The sequence below is a fragment of the Erythrolamprus reginae genome, chromosome 1 (genome assembly GCF_031021105.1).
Source record: "Erythrolamprus reginae isolate rEryReg1 chromosome 1, rEryReg1.hap1, whole genome shotgun sequence".
NCBI lineage: Eukaryota > Metazoa > Chordata > Lepidosauria > Squamata > Dipsadidae > Erythrolamprus > Erythrolamprus reginae.
In genome coordinates, this window is record NC_091950.1 from 253,426,458 (window position 1) to 253,444,772 (window position 18,315).

The 18,315-nt window shown below is 40.3% G+C and overlaps 1 protein-coding gene across 1 annotated transcript in view; it reads right to left on the reverse strand.

Annotated features, from left to right (window-relative positions):
- VSNL1 (visinin like 1) overlaps nt 1-18,315 on the reverse strand; it is a 147,947-nt gene that overhangs the window by 64,660 nt on the left and 64,972 nt on the right. The window contains exon 2 of the mRNA XM_070732856.1: nt 17,765-17,931. Within this exon, the coding sequence (XP_070588957.1) occupies nt 17,765-17,926 (162 nt within the window). The 5' untranslated portion in view covers nt 17,927-17,931. The remainder of the gene's footprint in view (nt 1-17,764; nt 17,932-18,315) is intronic.

Genomic DNA, 18,315 nt, shown 5'->3' on the forward strand with positions numbered 1-18,315 from the left:
TGGGTTCTGGATTCTGCTACTACTGGTTCACTCAGGCACATGCCAGGCACGCATTGCGCAGTACTAAAAAAGGCTGCATGTGCAGAAGCAAAAAACAAGATGGTGGTGCCTAAGCTGCCGCCGAGAAAACCGGCTCAGGGGAATGGCAGGCCTGGGTCGCTGCTGATTCCAGTGACCTAGGCCGCCAAGTTACTAACAGTTCTATAGAACCAGTCTAAACTGGTAGGAACCCACCTCCGATGCCCATGCCCAATTTAGCAAATGGGTGGCATCAGAGCATGTTAATATAAGGCAACTGGCAGTTGGAATATAATTCTTTTCAAGTGGGGAGGGGGAGTAGAACATCTAACTCTTACTAATCTAACTCCTACACAGTATATATTCTTATCTGATCTGATGGTCAATTCAAAAAATTCTTTCTTAGTGAGAACCTAGAAGTCAAAAGGAACATACGTGCCATGTTTCAAGTTTGTAGGCTTTATGGTTCTGGAGATTTCATGATAACGTGTGAATGGTATTTGGCTTTTATATACATAGATTCTTGATGAATGTAATTTTTTTTCTTTATGTACGCTGAGAGCATATGCATCAAAGACAAATTCCTTGTGTGTCCACTCATACTTGGCCAATAAAGTATTCCATTCCATTCCATTTTATACTCTTTCCAATTATATCCAGATACTATATTATTATCTAGATTGTCCAGAATTATCTGGAGAATTCTATCCAATACCTACTGTTGAATTGCAGTTCTAGCTCTTGATAGCTCCATAGTCAAGAAACATGGCAAAAGAAGTTGCATTGGGATAAAGCATTCTGGGTTTAAATATTCCAAAAAGAAAAAAAAATTGTCCAAAAAGATTATAATGGCCGGAGAATCACTAGAAAAATAAAGCTTAAGCCAGAAACACAGGTGGCACTTATGGACCTATGACCCTAGCTAAATGGTTACTTTCTTTACATGTTGAATTGAGTCAGAAGCATTATATATTTTAACTCTGGTTATTTTTAAAACTAAAAATAATGTTAAAATGTTTACTGTTTAGTTGTGGAGCGCTAATTATTTTCTTGATGTTTTACTCACTCCCCAAATCTTTGCTTTATAAAGTTCAGTGAATTTTCTGTCTTGGGATTCTTGACATTGAGCTGACAGATGAAAACATAAGCTCTTCCACATGTCACTGCTTCTTCTCTCCTATCTTCCACAGCATTTGGAAACCAGGCATATGTCTTTATTCCTCCTAACCTTGGAATATTGACAATAGGCAGGGAGAAACAAAGTCCTTCCTCCAGCTAAGGAAGGGCTACAGAAACTTTTATTAAATTAGTATCCTACTTCCTGAATTCCAGCAAATCTGCACATTTTCTCACCAATCATAATTGACTTTTGCAGTTTATGTTTTATATAAATGATTGTCATATCCATCCAGTATATGAATAAATTTGCAAAACAACAACAACAACCCCAAAACCTAAGCTGTTGATCTTTCAGGAAGCATTAGGGTAAGCCCAGATCTTTTGGGATTTTTTTTTAAAATTGCTTGCCCTTCCTTCTTCCTGAACTTTAGCATCATAAATCCCCAAATGAAAGAGAACAGGACAACATTGTCAGAACCAAAAAGCACAAGTGCCATGTGGAGGGGATTCGTTGCCACACAATTTCTCCTCCAGAAATGAAAAATCACTGGTCCTCCAGATGTTGTTGAAACTTGAGACCCAACAGATAAATTAGCATATCCAGTGCTGAGATGGATACTGCTACACTGAGGAGACATTGAAAGTCTCTTAATGCACTATGTCAGAGGTCCCCAACCTTTTTTGCACCAGGGACCGGCTTTAAGCTAGACCAGTTTTCCATGGCCCGGTGGGGGGGGGGCTTTGGTCATATGGGGGTGGGGTTATGGAGGGGTGGAGCTTAGTGACGCAGCCCTCCACACTTCTCCACAGGGCGGGGAGAATCAGGAGGCTCCTTTGGCAGCTGGGGGCTGCCTGTCTTTGTGATTTTGGCTGGGGGGGGGAGTTAGGAAGGTCCTACTTCTCCCCCCCCCCCAGCCAAAAATTCAAAGCCTATCTGCTGGATACGGGCGATGAGTGGGACAGAGCGGAAGGAAAGCCTCTTGCAGCAGCTGCCACAGCCACCGGCTTCGGCACCGCTCGTCCCACTCATTATCCGTATCCAGCAGATAGGCTTTGAGTTTTTGGCTGGGGGGGGGAGAAGTAGGACCTTCCTAACTCCCCCCAGCCAAAATCACAAAGCCAGGCAGCCCCCAGCCGCCAAAGGAGCCTCCTGATTCTCCCCTTTGAATCCCGCCGGCCAAGAGCACTCGGGCAGCAGCTTCTGCCAGACACGGGGAATGAGCAGGACGAGCGGTGCCGAAGCCGGTGGCTGTGGCAGCTGCTGCACGAGGCTTCCGCGCCGCTCGTCCCACTCATCGCCCGTATCCAGCAGATAGGCTTTGAGTTTTTGGCTGGGGGGGGGGGGAGAAGTAGGACCTTCCTAAGTCCCCCCCCAGCCAAAAACTCAAAGCCTATCTGCTGGATACGGGCGATGAGTGGGACAGAGCGGCACGGAAGCCTCTTGCAGCAGCTGCCACAGCCACCGGCTTCGGCACCGCTCGTCCCGCTCATCGCCCGTATCCAGCAGATAGGCTTTGAGTTTTTGGCTGGGGGGGGAGAAGTAGGACCTTCCTAACTCCCCCCCAGCCAAAATCACAAAGCCAGGCAGCCCCCAGCCGCCAAAGGAGCCTCCTGATTCTCCCCGCCCTGCCCGACGCCCCACCCTGTCCTGCATAATGTCCTCTGCCGGGAGGGCAGCGGCGCCGCGGACCGGCTGGAAAACCCCAACGGCCCGGTCCCGGTCCGCGGACCGGCGGTTGGGGACCTCTGCACTATGTGAACTAAATATGATTTGCAAACAAAAATAGGACACAATTATAGAGACTGGCCATGCCCAATCTTTCATTGTGAAGTCAAAGCCCAATGAGGTTCTGTTCTTAAGAGCCAGCATAGGTAAGCTGTCAGTTCAAACTTGAACCATAATAAAGTAGGGGTCAAAATCTTTTAAGACTTGTGCCCTTGCATTCAAACACAATTACACAATCAACTGAAGAAATGAAGTTATGACAGAATAAGGCAGATGGTACATGGGGATATAAGAGTAAAGGCAGGGATGAAATACTTCTGCTTCGCTCCTGTGGGTTGTGGGAGATCCGGTGCCACCATGGCTCTATTGAAATTCTCTTCACTATTACAATGCACTCTACATGGGGCTACTCTTGAAGAGTGTTTGGAGACTTCAGCTGGTGCAAAACACAGCGGTGTGTGCAATAACAGATGTACCACGGTATGCCCCGTATTGCTCCATCTCTACGCGAGCTGCACTGGTAGCCAGTTGGTTTCCGAGCATAATTCAAGGTGTTGGTTATCACCTTTAAAGCCCTAAATGGCTCAGGTCCAGACTATTTATGGGACCACCTCTTCCCTAGGCAGCCGGCTTTGCTGGCTGGCACAGGGCTTGACATCAACAGGCCCCTGCTGCCCTGACAGCAACCTCCTGACCGCCTCAAGCCCGTTGCCTACACCGCCTCCTCTTCCACCACCTCCTTTCACCATCCCGCTTCCCTAGCCCGTTTACAAGGTGCTGGTGGAAGATCCAGTGTCGCTTTTGGAAAAGGTTGGCAATCTGCTTTTGGAAAAGGTAGGTGATCGGCTCCTGCGCAGGGTTGAAAAACCCTGCACTGAAGGCCGTTGCTAAGTGCACCATGGCACCTTAGGGGGAACCATGGCACCTTAGGGGGAACGTTGCCACACTGTGGGTGTGGCTTACACAGGGTGCCCTGCATTTTCTTTCAATATCTTTCAGTACAAATTGGGTGGTCTGGGGTGGAGCTTCATTTTTGCTACTCCACTGCGTTCCCCCCCCATCTGGGTAATAGCCCACTCCTGCTTATATTGTATTTATACTTGTTGTTAGCCACTCAGAGTCCATTTGGAGTGAGTGGCATATCAATCAATCAATCAATCAATCAATCAATCAATCAATCAATCAATAGTATTACTATGGATGATTTTCCCCAGAAACTGGCTGGAAACTTTGGAAACGGGAAGAAAACATTGTAAATTGTGGTCCTGTGAATGGGGATGCAATTCAATTGAGCTCAGTCCATTATATGCTTACACCTAATGGACAGAATCTTGCCAAACTAAAGCTAGAACTTTCTAACCTGTTAAATATATCCCGAGAGATTCTAGGGTGTTGATACCCAAATCTTTTCCTCCTCTCTCCCATCCAGCTTGGGAACGCACAGTCTCTTAATCTGAGTCTCTTTCTGGGAAGACTGAGTTGGACAAATATAACATTAGCATTAGCATTTAGACTTATATACTGCTTCACAGTGCTTTACAGCCCTCTCTAAGCGACTCACAGAGAGTAAGCCTATTGACCCCAACAATCTGGGTCCTCATTTTACCGACCTTGGAAGGATGCAAGGCTGAGTCAACCTTGAGCCTACTGAGATTCGATCTGCCAAACTGCTGGCAGCCGGTGATTAGCAGAAATAGCTTGCAGTACTGCACTCTAACCACTACATCACCAAGCTTCTGCTGCTACAGCTAATATTCTATCACAGGGGAGTTGGTTACTAAGTACCTGAAATGCAGTCATATGACCATGATATGCATGTTTGTGCAGTTATTGGAATTCTGGAACTAGGTCATAAGTAGCTTTTTTTGGGGGGGGGGTCCATTGTAAGTTCAAACAGTTACTAAGTGTCAGTCATAAAACGGGGGCTAACTATTCAATATTTCCTGTACAACAAACTGCAGAACTTCCATTTTGCCTGGTTTAATGACTTGTTCTCTGCGATACTGGAAGGAAGACATAACAGCATTTTGCAGAGCAAATTTGATTTTGTGATCTAAAAGAACCTGAGGCTCTAAGACCATGTGTTCCTTCTATAATAAGTGGTGTCCTACTTTCAGATTTCTGGTTCCTGATAGAGGTTCTATCTGTGCTCAGAATGTTGTTGTTTTATATTGTTGGACTGGAACCATAACTTCTCCAAAGAAAATATTCTTACACCTGCCATGGCTTTATGCAGAAAAGTATTTTTTAATATTAGCATTGTATGATTATAAAATGCTTTTATGCTGTTCTCCTTTTACTATATGTGTTTAGTTTGTTCAAATATGCGTTCACAATGATTTTTGTGTGCAATCACATTTATTTATTTATTTATTTATTTATTTATTTATTTATTTATTTAATTTGTATGCCGCCCCTCTCTGTAGACTCAGGGCGGCTAACAACAATAATAAAACAGCATATGACAAATCTAATATTTAAAATAACTAAAAACTCTTATTAAAAGCCAAACATACACACAAACATACCATGCATAAATTGTATAGGCCTGGGGGGGAAAGGAATATCTCAATTCCCCCATGCCTGATGACAGAGGTGGGTTTTAAGGAGCTTACGAAAGGTGAGGAGGGTGGGGGCAATTCTGATCTCTGGGGGGAGCTGGTTCCAGAGGGTCAGGGCCGCCACAGAGAAGGCTCTTCCCCTGGGTCCCACCAAACGACATTGTTTAGTCGATGGGACCCGGAGAAGGCCAACTCTGTGTGGACCTAACTGGTCGCTGGGATTCGTGCGGCAGAAGGCGGTCCCGGAGATATTCTGGTCTGATGCCATGAAGGGCTTTATAGGTCATAACCATAACATGCTTGTTCAGCAGTTTAATCATATAATATTTTAATGCATTCACAAGATTGTTTTGCAGTTTGGTGAATCAGTTTTAAATGTTTCAAATCTATTTTAAAATATTTAAATAACATTTAAAATCTGAGGCATTCTCCTACTTGTATTTATAATTATTTTTGTAGATTTTTTTCCCTGGGTTGAGTCTGAGCCTGTTTATCTCCCTATATAATATTTTAATGCATTCACAAGATTGTTTTGCAGTTGGGTGAATTAGCTTTAAATATTTCAAATCTATTTTAAAATATTTAAAATTTAACATTTAAAATCTGAAGTACTGTATTCTCCTACTTGTATTTATAATTATTTTTGTTGATCTTTTTTTTCCTGGGTTGAGTCTGAGCCTGTTTATCTCCATATATAATATTTTAATGCATTCACAAGATTGTTTTGCAGTTGGGTGAATTAGCTTTAAATATTTCAAATCTATTTAAAAAATTTAACATTTAACATTTAAAATCTGAAGTATTCTCCTACTTGTATTTATAATTATTTTCGTTGATCTTTTTTTTCCTGGGTTGAGTCTGAGCCTGTTTATCTCCATATATAATATTTTAATGCATTCACAAGATTGTTTTGCAGTTGGGTGAATTAGCTTTAAATATTTCAAATCTATTTTTAAAAATTTAACATTTAAAATCTGAAGTATTCTCCTACTTGTATTTATAATTATTTTTGTTGATCTTTTTTTTTCTAGGTTGAGTCTGAGACTGTTTATCTCCATATACTGCAACAGCTTTTAAGCTCAAATCAGAATTGTACTTTAAGTTTGGGAAGCACTTTTTCCATAGCTCTGAGTTGCCACACACTACTATTTTCTTAGTGCCTAATTATCAACTGAATTATCTTAGATGCTTTTCCTGACATTTGTCTTCATGTTTCCTTCTTTCCCCCCTCTCCAATGTATGATTGCCAGTTGCCAAAGGAAATTCATATTTCTGATAAAATTCATGTTAAACTTACATTTAGTAAGTAGATCAAACTTTAAGCTTTTTCTCTTTTGCCAGTATGCTTATGAACATACTTTCTGTGTGTTTTGGAAAATTGCTCCTCTACTTTATGTAATCTCTTCCACTGCATTCTCTAGGGACATCATAACCTACACTTAAAATTTCATAGCGCTCTGTTACAGAAATTATTTCACTATCCCATTATTAGCACAAGGCATTTCCTCAGGGGGCTAACTGAACACTAAGCAAAGTGCTTGAAACACACCAAGATCGGTGCCTGCAGAGAAATAATAAAAGAGTAAACAGCACTTCATATTTGATCAAGCAGATTAACTTCCTAAATTGTGCTATTGTCTGAATATAAGATATCCAAATCTAACAGTTTTTAGAGTATTTGTTTGAATATTTATATGTTGTGGTTAGCTCTGCCCCAGCTCCTGCCCCAAGGACTGTGGATGTGGGGGAGACATCCACATGCTGCAGGCCTGTTTTGCCCCCGGTGGAATCTGCTGATGAAGGCTCCTCTGACCAAGAAGACATGAGTGACAGGGAGGAGGAGAGGGTGGCAGACAGCTCAGAAGGAGATCAATTATCTAGCTCCTCCTTGGATTCAGAACAAGAGTTAATGATACAGCCATGCATGCGGAGAGCGATGCATAGGCAACAACAACTGAGAGATTATTATCAAAGAAAATGAGGCCACCTGTGGTTGGGTGGGGCTGTGGTAATTAGTGAGGCTGCTATAAATAGCAGCCTGTGGGTTTGGCCATTGTGGAGGATTATCTGATCGTTGTGTTTCGTGACTGCTTTACTGACTTTGACCTTTTGTGTGCTGATTTTTCCCCGCTTTGAAACTAAACGAGAGCAAAGTGTGTTTCACTTTGTGAAAAAAGAAGGACTGTGAATTGCCTCACAGCTGCAAGCTAAGTATCACAGAACTGATAAGGGGCTTATACAAATTACCAGTTTGTTTGGAGATGAGTGCTCTTTGCTATACCAAAAGAGGGCTTAGTTTAAGTGAATTTTCATTATAAAGAACATTGTTTTGAATTTTCAAACGTGTGTGCGTCTGAAATTGTATCTGTGCATTTTTGGGAGGATTCTACCAGAGAGCTCGACAGAACAGTTATACATGAGTTACTTGTGTGCACCTCACTTTCCCTGATGTGTCTCAACTAAGAAAACGTTGCCTCTAGTCCTTTCACCTTTTCCAGAACAACCGAAAAATAATTACGATATCTAATAAGAAAGTAAACATGATACACATAACAAGTGACTAGTTCTCCCTCTTATCTCATTTTTTTGGCAGGATTTGAGATATCCTATCCTGTCTCCTATTTTCACTAACTTCCCTCACAAAGTTCCTCATTTTTGATTGTTCGTCTAGTCACAAATTCCTACTTCCTAATCATTCTTTTAAAAGCTGTGGAAGTTGAGAAATGTGGCTAAACCCCACAATCACATCACCAGATTAATAGGAGAGCTACAAATTGTCAGCCCTTTCCCTGCTTAAGAAATTCTGGGAGTTGAAATCCTCATATCTCAAATCTGCAAAGTTTGGAAAACATCCTCTTAGGTTCAGGTGCTCAACAAAAAACAAATGTGTACTTTCTCAGCCAGAATGCGTTACAGCTTCACACAATCAGCCAAATAACATTTTCTGAAACCCAGCAAGCCAGCACTACAATTAACCATCTCCCTTACAATTTTTCATGGCTCCCTTATTCTGGCTTATAAACCTTCCACAACCTGAGTGAAACTAAGCTATTATCTGAGAAACGTGGTAACATTGGTCAAAGATTCCCCGAACAGAGACTACCACTGTGGATGGCTGGTCTTAAAAAACCTGGTACATGGCAATCAACTTTACCAAATAGGTGAACCTTCAATTCCAAGAATCAATCCCCCTGTTGGCTAAGAAGGTAGAAGGGCACCCAGAAGTCAAGACAGGGAGCTGATATGAAGTGTAATAGGGGGTGAGGAAGAAGGGGTCTCCCTCCTTTTGGGTTTCACTTTTAAAGCATGGTATGATTAGTCTCATAAAATGATCCCCTTAATAACTGAGCTAAAATACTCTTGTATCAGGAGGTAAACAACCTCTTCAACCTTTGAGATGTTTCATTTATTCATCTGTAAGATTGATATGACTTGCAATATTGGCGACTATCTATAGCTTGGTTGTAGGGATGAGGATGAAGTTTCGTTCTTTGAGCTTGCGAGTTGGTTTTCGAACGTTTCATTACCAGGCTAGGTAGCATCTCCAGTGAAGTTTAGGGGAAGTCAGCATTCTGTATTGAACAGAACACTGACACTGATACCCTCTAAATGTTTGAAAAGCAACCCACCAACTCGGAGAACGAATCTTTATCCTCATTTATAGGACTGCCTACCTTAAGCAATTCTGGGCAACTCACAATAACAACAAAGCTAATGAATAATCATAAAACAGTGAAAACAGTAAACCATAAAACAAATTAATTGTCCCTTTGGAATGCCCCATTGCAGGCTCAGTTGTCCTCCTTCATACTATCTGTTGTGGTTAGCTCTGGCCCAGCTCCTGCCACAAGGACTGTGGATGTGGGGGAGACATCCACATGCTGCAGGCCTGTTTTGCTCCCGGTGGAATCTGCTGGTGAAGGCTCCTCTGACCAAGAAGACATGAAGTGACAGGGAGGAGGAGAGTGTGGCAGACAGCTCAGAAGGAGATCAATTATCTCTCTCCTCCTTGGATTCGGAACAAGAGTTAATGATACAGCCACGCATGCGGAGAGCGATGCATAGGCAACAACAACTGAGAGATTATTATCAAAGAAAATGAGGCCACCTGTGGTTGGGTGGGGCTGTGGTAATTAGTGAGGCTGCTATAAATAGCAGCCTGTGGGTTTGGCCATTGTGGAGGATTATCTGATCGTGGTTTTTCGTGCCTGCTTTGCTGAGTTTGACCTTTGTGTGCTGATTTTTCCCCGCATTGAAACTAAACGAGAGCAAAGTGTGTTTCACTTTGTGAAAGAAGGAGGACTATGAATTGCCTCACAGCTGCAAGCTAAGTATCACAGAACTGATAAGGGACTTGTACAAATTACCAGTTTGTTTGGAGATGAGTGCTCTTTGCTATACAAAAAGAGTGCTTTGTTTATTTACATTTTCGGTACAAAGAACGTTGTTTTGAATTTTCAAACGTGTGTGTGTCTGAAATTGTATCTGTGCATTTTTGGGAGGATTCTACCAGAGAGCTCGACAGAACACTATCTATTTGAACTTTCTGCCCTGCCCCGTTGTCTTAGTAAAGGCACCAAGGTCTTAACAGCCTTCCACATGACTAAAAAGATGGGCTCCGTTGAACAGCTGGAGGGAAGGCATTCCACCAAGGAAGAAAACAGCCACTGAAAAGCTTTCTGTCACCTCAGCTTATTTCTGATTTATTCTTCTGGGCAGGTATACATTGCCAAACAAATCACTGCACAGATCTATCTCCCTTTTAATTTTATTTTGCAAGAATGTCTCCAAGCTACTGTATGTGGAGTATAGCAGTGTTTTTGGAAAGAAGATAATGGCTGAGCAAGTGTGGCACGAAGCAACACTTTCCTGAAACCCACAAGGTTATAAGCAACTGCTGTTGCCTACTACGCGAGGAAGTATCTGGCACCATACACTCTTTTCATATGAGTAGGCGGTTCTTGAGGGAGAAAACAGAAATGTTATAGGAAGCTACATAAAAACAGGACAAAACGTTGCCTTGCCCGTGATGAACCCTTGGTAGCCTCTAAAAAAAAGTGTCTCCATCCTTCTTAATGGCACAGTCAAGAATTCTACAAAGAAAACAATGCTGTAATAATGCTGTGATACTTTGAACTCCATTACAACAAAAAAATAAAGCATACGTGGTCACATTTCAGTAGGAAAATTAATCCTTGACAGCATCTAAAATTGCTTCATTTGGGTGATTGCTGAGATAAGTTCGTGTTTAGTTAAAATGTTCTTTCTTCTTTCCCCTTTTTTCTTCACAAGGCTAGAGATAAATTTCATTATAAAACGGAAGTGCAGCACAAAGGTGAAAAATGCAGAAATACCCATAATGGAAGGGTGAATCATGAAGATGGCAGAACTGGCAGAGATGGCTAAATTGACTTTCATAAAAAGACTGGAAACCCTTTATGACCTTTTTGCTGAAAACTGATAAATATGAACAGGTGATTTATTAATGTACAGCTATATACAGGAAGATGGAAACTATATTATGTAATCTAAGAGCGTGGAAATAGTATTAACATGTAACTGCTGCAAAGAAGATTGGAAAATGCTTCTTTCAATATTTGCTCTTTCATTTCTTTTTTCTTTCTGGATCTATCCTGTACTTCCCTGTTACTTCTATCTTTCTTTCTTCCCTTTTAAAAAAATAGTCCTTCCACTTTTCTATATTTTATACTTTTCTGTACTTTTTAACTTCTTAAAATATTTTCCTTCAATAAATGTTATATAAAAATAGATAAAATGTATATTAGAATTTATATTAGAATTAGTTTAAATATGAAAAATTTCAATGAGAAGTTTAACAAATTATTTCTTAACATTTATAAGAATGAATTATATTTAAATATATATTCTTTTTTCTGTATTCAAATTTATACTTTTGAGATAAGCGGAAGCATCGTGCAGTGTCAGTGAAGGGATGTTACTCACACTGGGATGTCCAGAAATGAGTCCAGCTCCACTGGCCATGGTGGCTTACTTCCATGAGTAATTTTTTTTTGTTTTTAGTTTTTGATTGGCCAAATCTCCCACTGTCTAAATCCACTGTACTTCCTTTGTGGAATTTAGCTGCCACACATAGTCCCGGCAATGTGGCTGGTGAGACTGTCTGCCCCTGAAGGATGACAGCTGTCTCTATCCCTGGAGAGAGAGGCAGGAAGAGCATCCAAGCACTGGGGAGAGGGAAGAAGAGGTGGAATGTGATGGGATGGAATAGCAATAGGATGGAGCGGGAATGGGAATAGGATGGAATAGAATGGAAATATGAAAGAATGGAATGGGAATAGGATGGGAAACTGCTCCTATTATTATTATTATTATTATTTATTATTATTATTATTATTTATTAGATTTGTATGCCGCCCCCCTCCGTAGACTTGGGGCGGCTCACAACAACAATAAAACAATTCATGACAAATCTAATAATTTAAAAATATTAAAACCCCATTATTAAAGCAGACGTACACACAAACATACCATACATAAATTGTATAGGCCCGGGGGAGATGTCTCAATTCCCCCATGCCTGACGGCAGAGGTGGGTTTTAAGGAGTTTACGAAATATATATGAAGAATGATGCTTTCATCATTCGGTATCTCTTCTCTCATACAACAAAATATAATCAAATTGACTTTATTATAGGTAGTCTTCTGGAGGGGCAGCTCTAACATAAACAACAGTCTTGGGGATGCATAAAGACAAACAGATTTGTTAAAAGCTTTCATGGATTAGAGCCCAGCCGATAAGCTTGTGTTGTAATCAGTTTGCTGGTCTTTAGGGAGCTACAAAACTCTTCCATTTCTGCTCAACAGACAAGCCCGCTGGAATTTGTAACCATACAGAATACCAGATTTAGTTTAATGAAGAATGCCTGTCTCTGATAAAATAGATTTTGCTGATAAAAAAAAGTTTCATCAAAAATGTATAGGTTTATCCAGGGGTGAAATGCTCCTGCCTGTCGATCGTCAGAGAGCTCGTCATGGAGAGCACGAGGCTCCGCCCACCAGTCCGTATGCTGCCATTTGGGTTCTTTTACCCTCTGTGCATGCACAAAGGGCAAATGAACCCAAATGGTGGCGTCCGGGTGGGTTGGTGGAGCCTCACGCTCCATTAGCGACCAGCTTTCCAATGACCAACAGGCACGAGAAAAACTGGGAAAATTTCATCCCTGGGTTTATCATCCACAAATAGTAGAAAAATTGGCTGAATCAGAATCAAATGTAGCTCCACAAATGCATAATAATAAAATAGTTAGTGGAAGTTATTAAGCGTGACACCTGCAGCCAGGAAAATTAATGTGCCCTTTCACTTCCCTTTTCAATTAACTAGTATGGTTACAGTAAGGCCATAGCTTAAATAATATAAAACATTGTTATCTTTTATAATATTAGACCATAAAAATGACAAAGCAGTATGCATCCAAATTGACCTTTCTCTAAGTTTTAAGTGTTAAGAATGTGATTTTCAATATATGTGATAGTAGACAAGTTTTATGCTGGTCAATGGCTGTAATACAGAGTTGATCAGACTGGTTTCAGAAAATTACCAGTTATGAAAGCAAATCTCAGACTGTGCAATTGTATTTCATCATTGCGCTACCAAAGTGAGTCCATGAAGAATATAGCTTTCCTATTCCTTCTCTTGCTGTTATTAATAATCCAGTAAGCCCTGTTCTTGCATACAGTATATTTCTACAGGGAGATCTAGGAGAAAGCTGGCTATCCTTTGTCACATCCAACTTTTATTCAAAAAACATCAGAGAATCCAGGAACAATCTCAGCTCTCATGTTCCAGGTCATTGTAATAATTATAGTCGAAACATTGCTCGGTCATGTAGCGTAAACCTAAGGATTGTACCTTGATATCTTGATTGATCTCTACTATACCAATTTAGATGTCACTTCCCCAAATTCAGTTTTAACCAGTCAAAATTAGAAATAAAATCACATCAACTCAGTGAAATATGGCTTTCATGAATTTATTCAAAACTGTGTATTTGAAATAGTTTTTTATGGAAAATATTGTGCTCCTGGTCACTTTCAGACTCCAGGTATAGTGAGTAGTGGACATTGTTGTGACTACACATCATTAGTTCCCATCAAAACCCAGCTGATATTAATCTACCTAAGAGTATCCTCTATTTGGATCAAAATTTGCTTCCGGATTAACCTGATTCTCAACTCTTCTATCACGTTTTCAGGATCTTTTCCTATTTGGCTGTATTAGAGGTCTTTCTGGAATGCATGTTGATCTTGACAACACAGTTAATGAAGTCATTTTAGTCCTCAGCCACTGGAAATCCCCAGTGAACTAAGAGAAGTAAATAAAGAACTGGTAGAATAAACAGCCTCCAAATTGTCACACATATATATATTGGGACAGAGATCTGGAAAAAATGAATCTATTTTGAGTACATCTGTGGAGGTAAATAGAGATGAATCCAATTTTATGTGCTTTGTATGATATGCAGTTTCAATTAACATTGCTTTTATTTGTGTGTGTGTGTGTGTGTTTAACAGCACATGAGGAGATAAATAGAAAAGAAGAAAATGAGGAAAGTTGTAATGATTATAATAAAACATTTAAAGTAAATGTTGAGCAGCAAAGAGAAAATGATTACTAAATTCTTTTAGCTGTACAAATAAATTATAAATAGATTCATTCAATTTTAGGTTATGATCTTCATGGTATCTTTCTAAAATCTTCAGTTATTATCTGAAGATTTGCTCACAGGCAAACTTATGTGCCTATTATCTTCTCTCCTTTAAAAAAGTTTATGCTAGTTAATGAAACGTTTTCTATTCTATACTGCTCAAACAAATAAATAACACATCCTAGATCTGAATGAATGAAATATTCTCATTGAATACTTTGTTCTGTACAAAGTTGAATGTGCACAACAGCATGTGAAATTGTCAATCATTGTTGCTTCCTAAGTGGACAGTTGGATTTCACAGAAGTTTGATTTACTGGGAGTTATAGTGTGTTGTTTAAGTGTTCCCTTTATTTTTTTGAGCAGTATATACCATATTTTTTCGGTGTATAAGACGCACCGGTATATAAGACGCACCCAGATTTTAGAGGAGAAAAACAAGGAAAAAAGTATTCTGAACCAAATGGTGTAGTATTATTATTGTTTAATAAAATACCAGTGTAGCAGAATGCTTTTTACAACCATGTATACTTATTATAAACTTTTCAAACTTGACAGCTTCAAGACTGGTGGACTTCAGCTCCTAGAATTTCTCCACTAGTCATGCTACCTTAGGAATGGGAGTTGAAGTCCACAAGCCTTAAAGTGGCTAGGTTTGAAGACCCTTGCACGCCTAACCCCTAACCCAGGGGTCTTAAAAGTTGACAGCTTTAAGACTAGTGAACTTCAACTCTCATAATTCATCTACCAGTCATGCTACCTTAGGAATGGGAGTTGAAGTCCACAAGCCTTGCCAGGTTTGAAGACCAAAGTCAAGTTTCACCAAACCCAACTTATTTGACCCCTATGACAATCATTAAGCGTTGTACCTCATGATTCTTGACAAGTGTATCTTTTCTTTTATGTACGCAGAGCATAGGCACTAATGACAAATTCCTTGTATGTTCAATCACACTTGGCGAATAAAGATTTATTTTCTACTCTACACTCTATTCTACTCTACACTCCTCTATTCTGAAACCTTGTGTAAAACCTTAGATGATCTTGAAAAAGCTAAACAGGGTTAGATGGGATTCTGCTGCTTACTTGGATGGGAGACTACAGGAGGGAGAACGGAGGCCCAAGCGCTGCCTTCAAGCTCTGTGCAAGATGGCACCTGAGGACCTCCGCCGCCGCGTCTTTTGCCTGGCTGAAGAATGCGGGAAGGACCTGCGGCTGCCTTGCATGGAGCTTGAAGGCAGTGCTTGGGGTTCCGTTCTCCCCCCTCTGTTCTCCCCCCTCCGGTCATGCAGGAGGCTTGGAAACTAGCTGGTACTAAATGGAGTGAAAAGCCTTTCGGAGCGCAGGATGAAACAGGAGGTGCGTGGGGCAGGAGACGGAGCTCCCAGACAGAGAATCGGTCACGCAGAAGGCTTGGAAACTGGCACAGATGCTGCTTGTCTTCTCCCTGACGCTGAAGCGAAGGACGGAAGGAGTTCCACCATCCCTCTTTGCAATCAGGGCTGGTATGTGCGTCCAGCAGTGGGATGGCCTCGGATGGCAGCAGCGGCTGGTGAACGGCACTCCGAACGAAGCTGCCCCAGCGAGAGAGGCAGGCCCTGCCCAGCCCCTGCCACAGCCGCTCGCCTGAGCCGCTTTTCGGCCTGCTGGGAGGGCTCCTCGGGGCAACGCCTGCCAGTCTCCCGCAGGGAGGGAAGCAGCCAAAGGCTGCTGGGCGGCCTCAGGGGCAGCCGCTGAAACACGGGAAGGCTGCCACTGCCACTGCCGCTGCCCAATTCCCCCCCACGTGCAGCATTCGATGTTTAAGAGTTTTTGAGTTATACACCAATAATACAGTATATTCACCACTATTGCAAATTGTTTTGTATAATAATAATTTATCCCAAAGGCAAAAAATAATTTATTTAACCTGAATGAAACAATTGTGATACAATTTATGATTTGTTTTTCTCTGTTGTGAGCCGCCCCGAGTCCTCGGAGAGGGGCGGCATACAAATCTAAATAATAAATAAATAATAATAAATAAATAAATTATTTTGAAAGCAGGAAGCAGCACTATTGATAAAAAATAGTGAGGTAAAAGAATATGAAGAAATTAAAACTGCAGTAATAGAAAGTGCCCAAGCAACTATAGTGCTTGGGTGGAAAGAGGCTAATAAATGGACGATAAAAAATTGGTGCAGGTACATGGTGGATCACATTCACTACGAAATTATGGAAATTAGATTACATAATTATACTGAAGAGAAATTAGTAGCAACGATGAGGTGGTGGGAAAAGGTTAAAAACCATATATTAATATTAGTAAGCGATGCAAATGTAAAAAATAAAATTCAATCACTCTATAAGAATGAGCAATGTAACCCGGAGCTGAGGTAAATGAAAGATATAGAATTGAATCTTCCCTGGTGGAGGGATATATGATTTTGTTTGTCTGGTGATGGCACACACATTTATGTTTGAATTTATGTTTTATTTTTTTGTTAAAATTTTAAAAAATCAATAAAATTTATTAAAATATATGCTGCAGAAATGTAAGCAGAAAAAAAAATATTATTTTGAAAGCTATTAACTCCCTCCTTAGCCTTTTCTTTGTTGTTTTAACATATTCAATGTATTTATTCTATATTTTAACCTTCCAAAATATTGTTTTACCAGATTGTAAACTAATCAGAGTGATAACAAGATGGACAGTGAATAAATTTAATAAATAAACAAATAAATGTAATAAATAAAAATAAAGAGCACAGTCTGTTCATCAACACATTTTAATAAGGACAAAAGATTTTGTTGATAATTGCAGCACATATGTTGCTTAGAATCAATTACCACTGAAGTAGCACATAAGCCCAAAAAAACATGCACTCCACATACACAGATGTTTACAAAATGTTTTCCAGCAAACCAACATGAGACAGAAGGGAGGAAGGAATATAAACAATTGTGCTGTCATTCCATTGTTTATTAGCAATTCTTTGACATGCTTTTGGGCTGAGTAGAAGAAGGATGTGGCCTATCATGTGCTGGGTAGCCTCTTCACTTTCTAAAGGGTCTAAATTAGTACTCTTGTATGAGACATTCTCTATGTATTTATTGTAAAATGAAGGAGTTGTTGTTGTTGATGATGATCACAAAATGACATCAATAGCAGAGTGTCACGCTGTGGGTTGACAGCCTCCAAAGACATTAAGAAACATCCTGTAGTTAAATGGTTAACTCTGTTTGTTAATGTAGCTCCTCCCTTTCTATGATGTAACACTGCTTTGCTCACTTCCTTTCTTACACAGGAAGAGAAGCTAGCAGACATCTTCTTTTCTTAGTCGTTAAGATGTGAAAACATGCTTTTCTGCCTCTCCAGGCAATATAATCATTTTTTTTGTACTTTTCTAATAAAGTTAACTTCGTTATGAAGGTCTGCTTGTAGCTCAATTCCATTGACCTCCGTGGAAACCTCACTTCAGCTCTAGCGGGCTGATTCTCTCAGTGAGCCCTTTCACGACACAGAAAAGGCACATTTGTCATTGATTATGATTTTGCTGCTTTCAAAAAAAACCCCAACAACTCTAAGTACCTTGGCTACAAATGATCCAATTAATTATTCTTGAGCCGTGTTATCAATGAGGTATGGGACATGACACAAACTGTGAGCTTACCTTAACATAAAGCTGCTGAAATTCCTCTAGGTTCAGCCTTCCAGTGGGGCAATCTTTTAGAAATCCTTTGTACCACTGCTTGAGTTCATGTTCATTAAATTCCGTGCTCTTCACCAGATCTTCCATCACTTCAGGAGCCAGTTTGCTATTCTGCTTCCCCATTATGCCTAAGAAAAACGAAAGAGATATTATTCTATGGTAAAGTGGTTTGTACTAAGGGACGGTTAGCATTTAATCACTGGAATTATTTTGAAGCCAACCTCCTCAAAAGTTACCTCTGGACCTACCTTCCAGACATCAGCAAAAAAATAAAAATCTCGACATTATACCATTATATAAAGTTAGCTGAAAGTTGATGTAGAAAGTCATTACAATTTGCAGCTATTTAATTTTTCACCAGAATACTTGCAGTTTAATGTTTCCAAATGTAAAATAATGCACTTGGGGAAAAGGAATCCTCAATCTGAGTATTGTATTGGCAGTTCTGTGTTAGCAAAAACTTCAGAAGAGAAGGATTTAGGGGTAGTGATTTCTGACAGTCTCAAAATGGG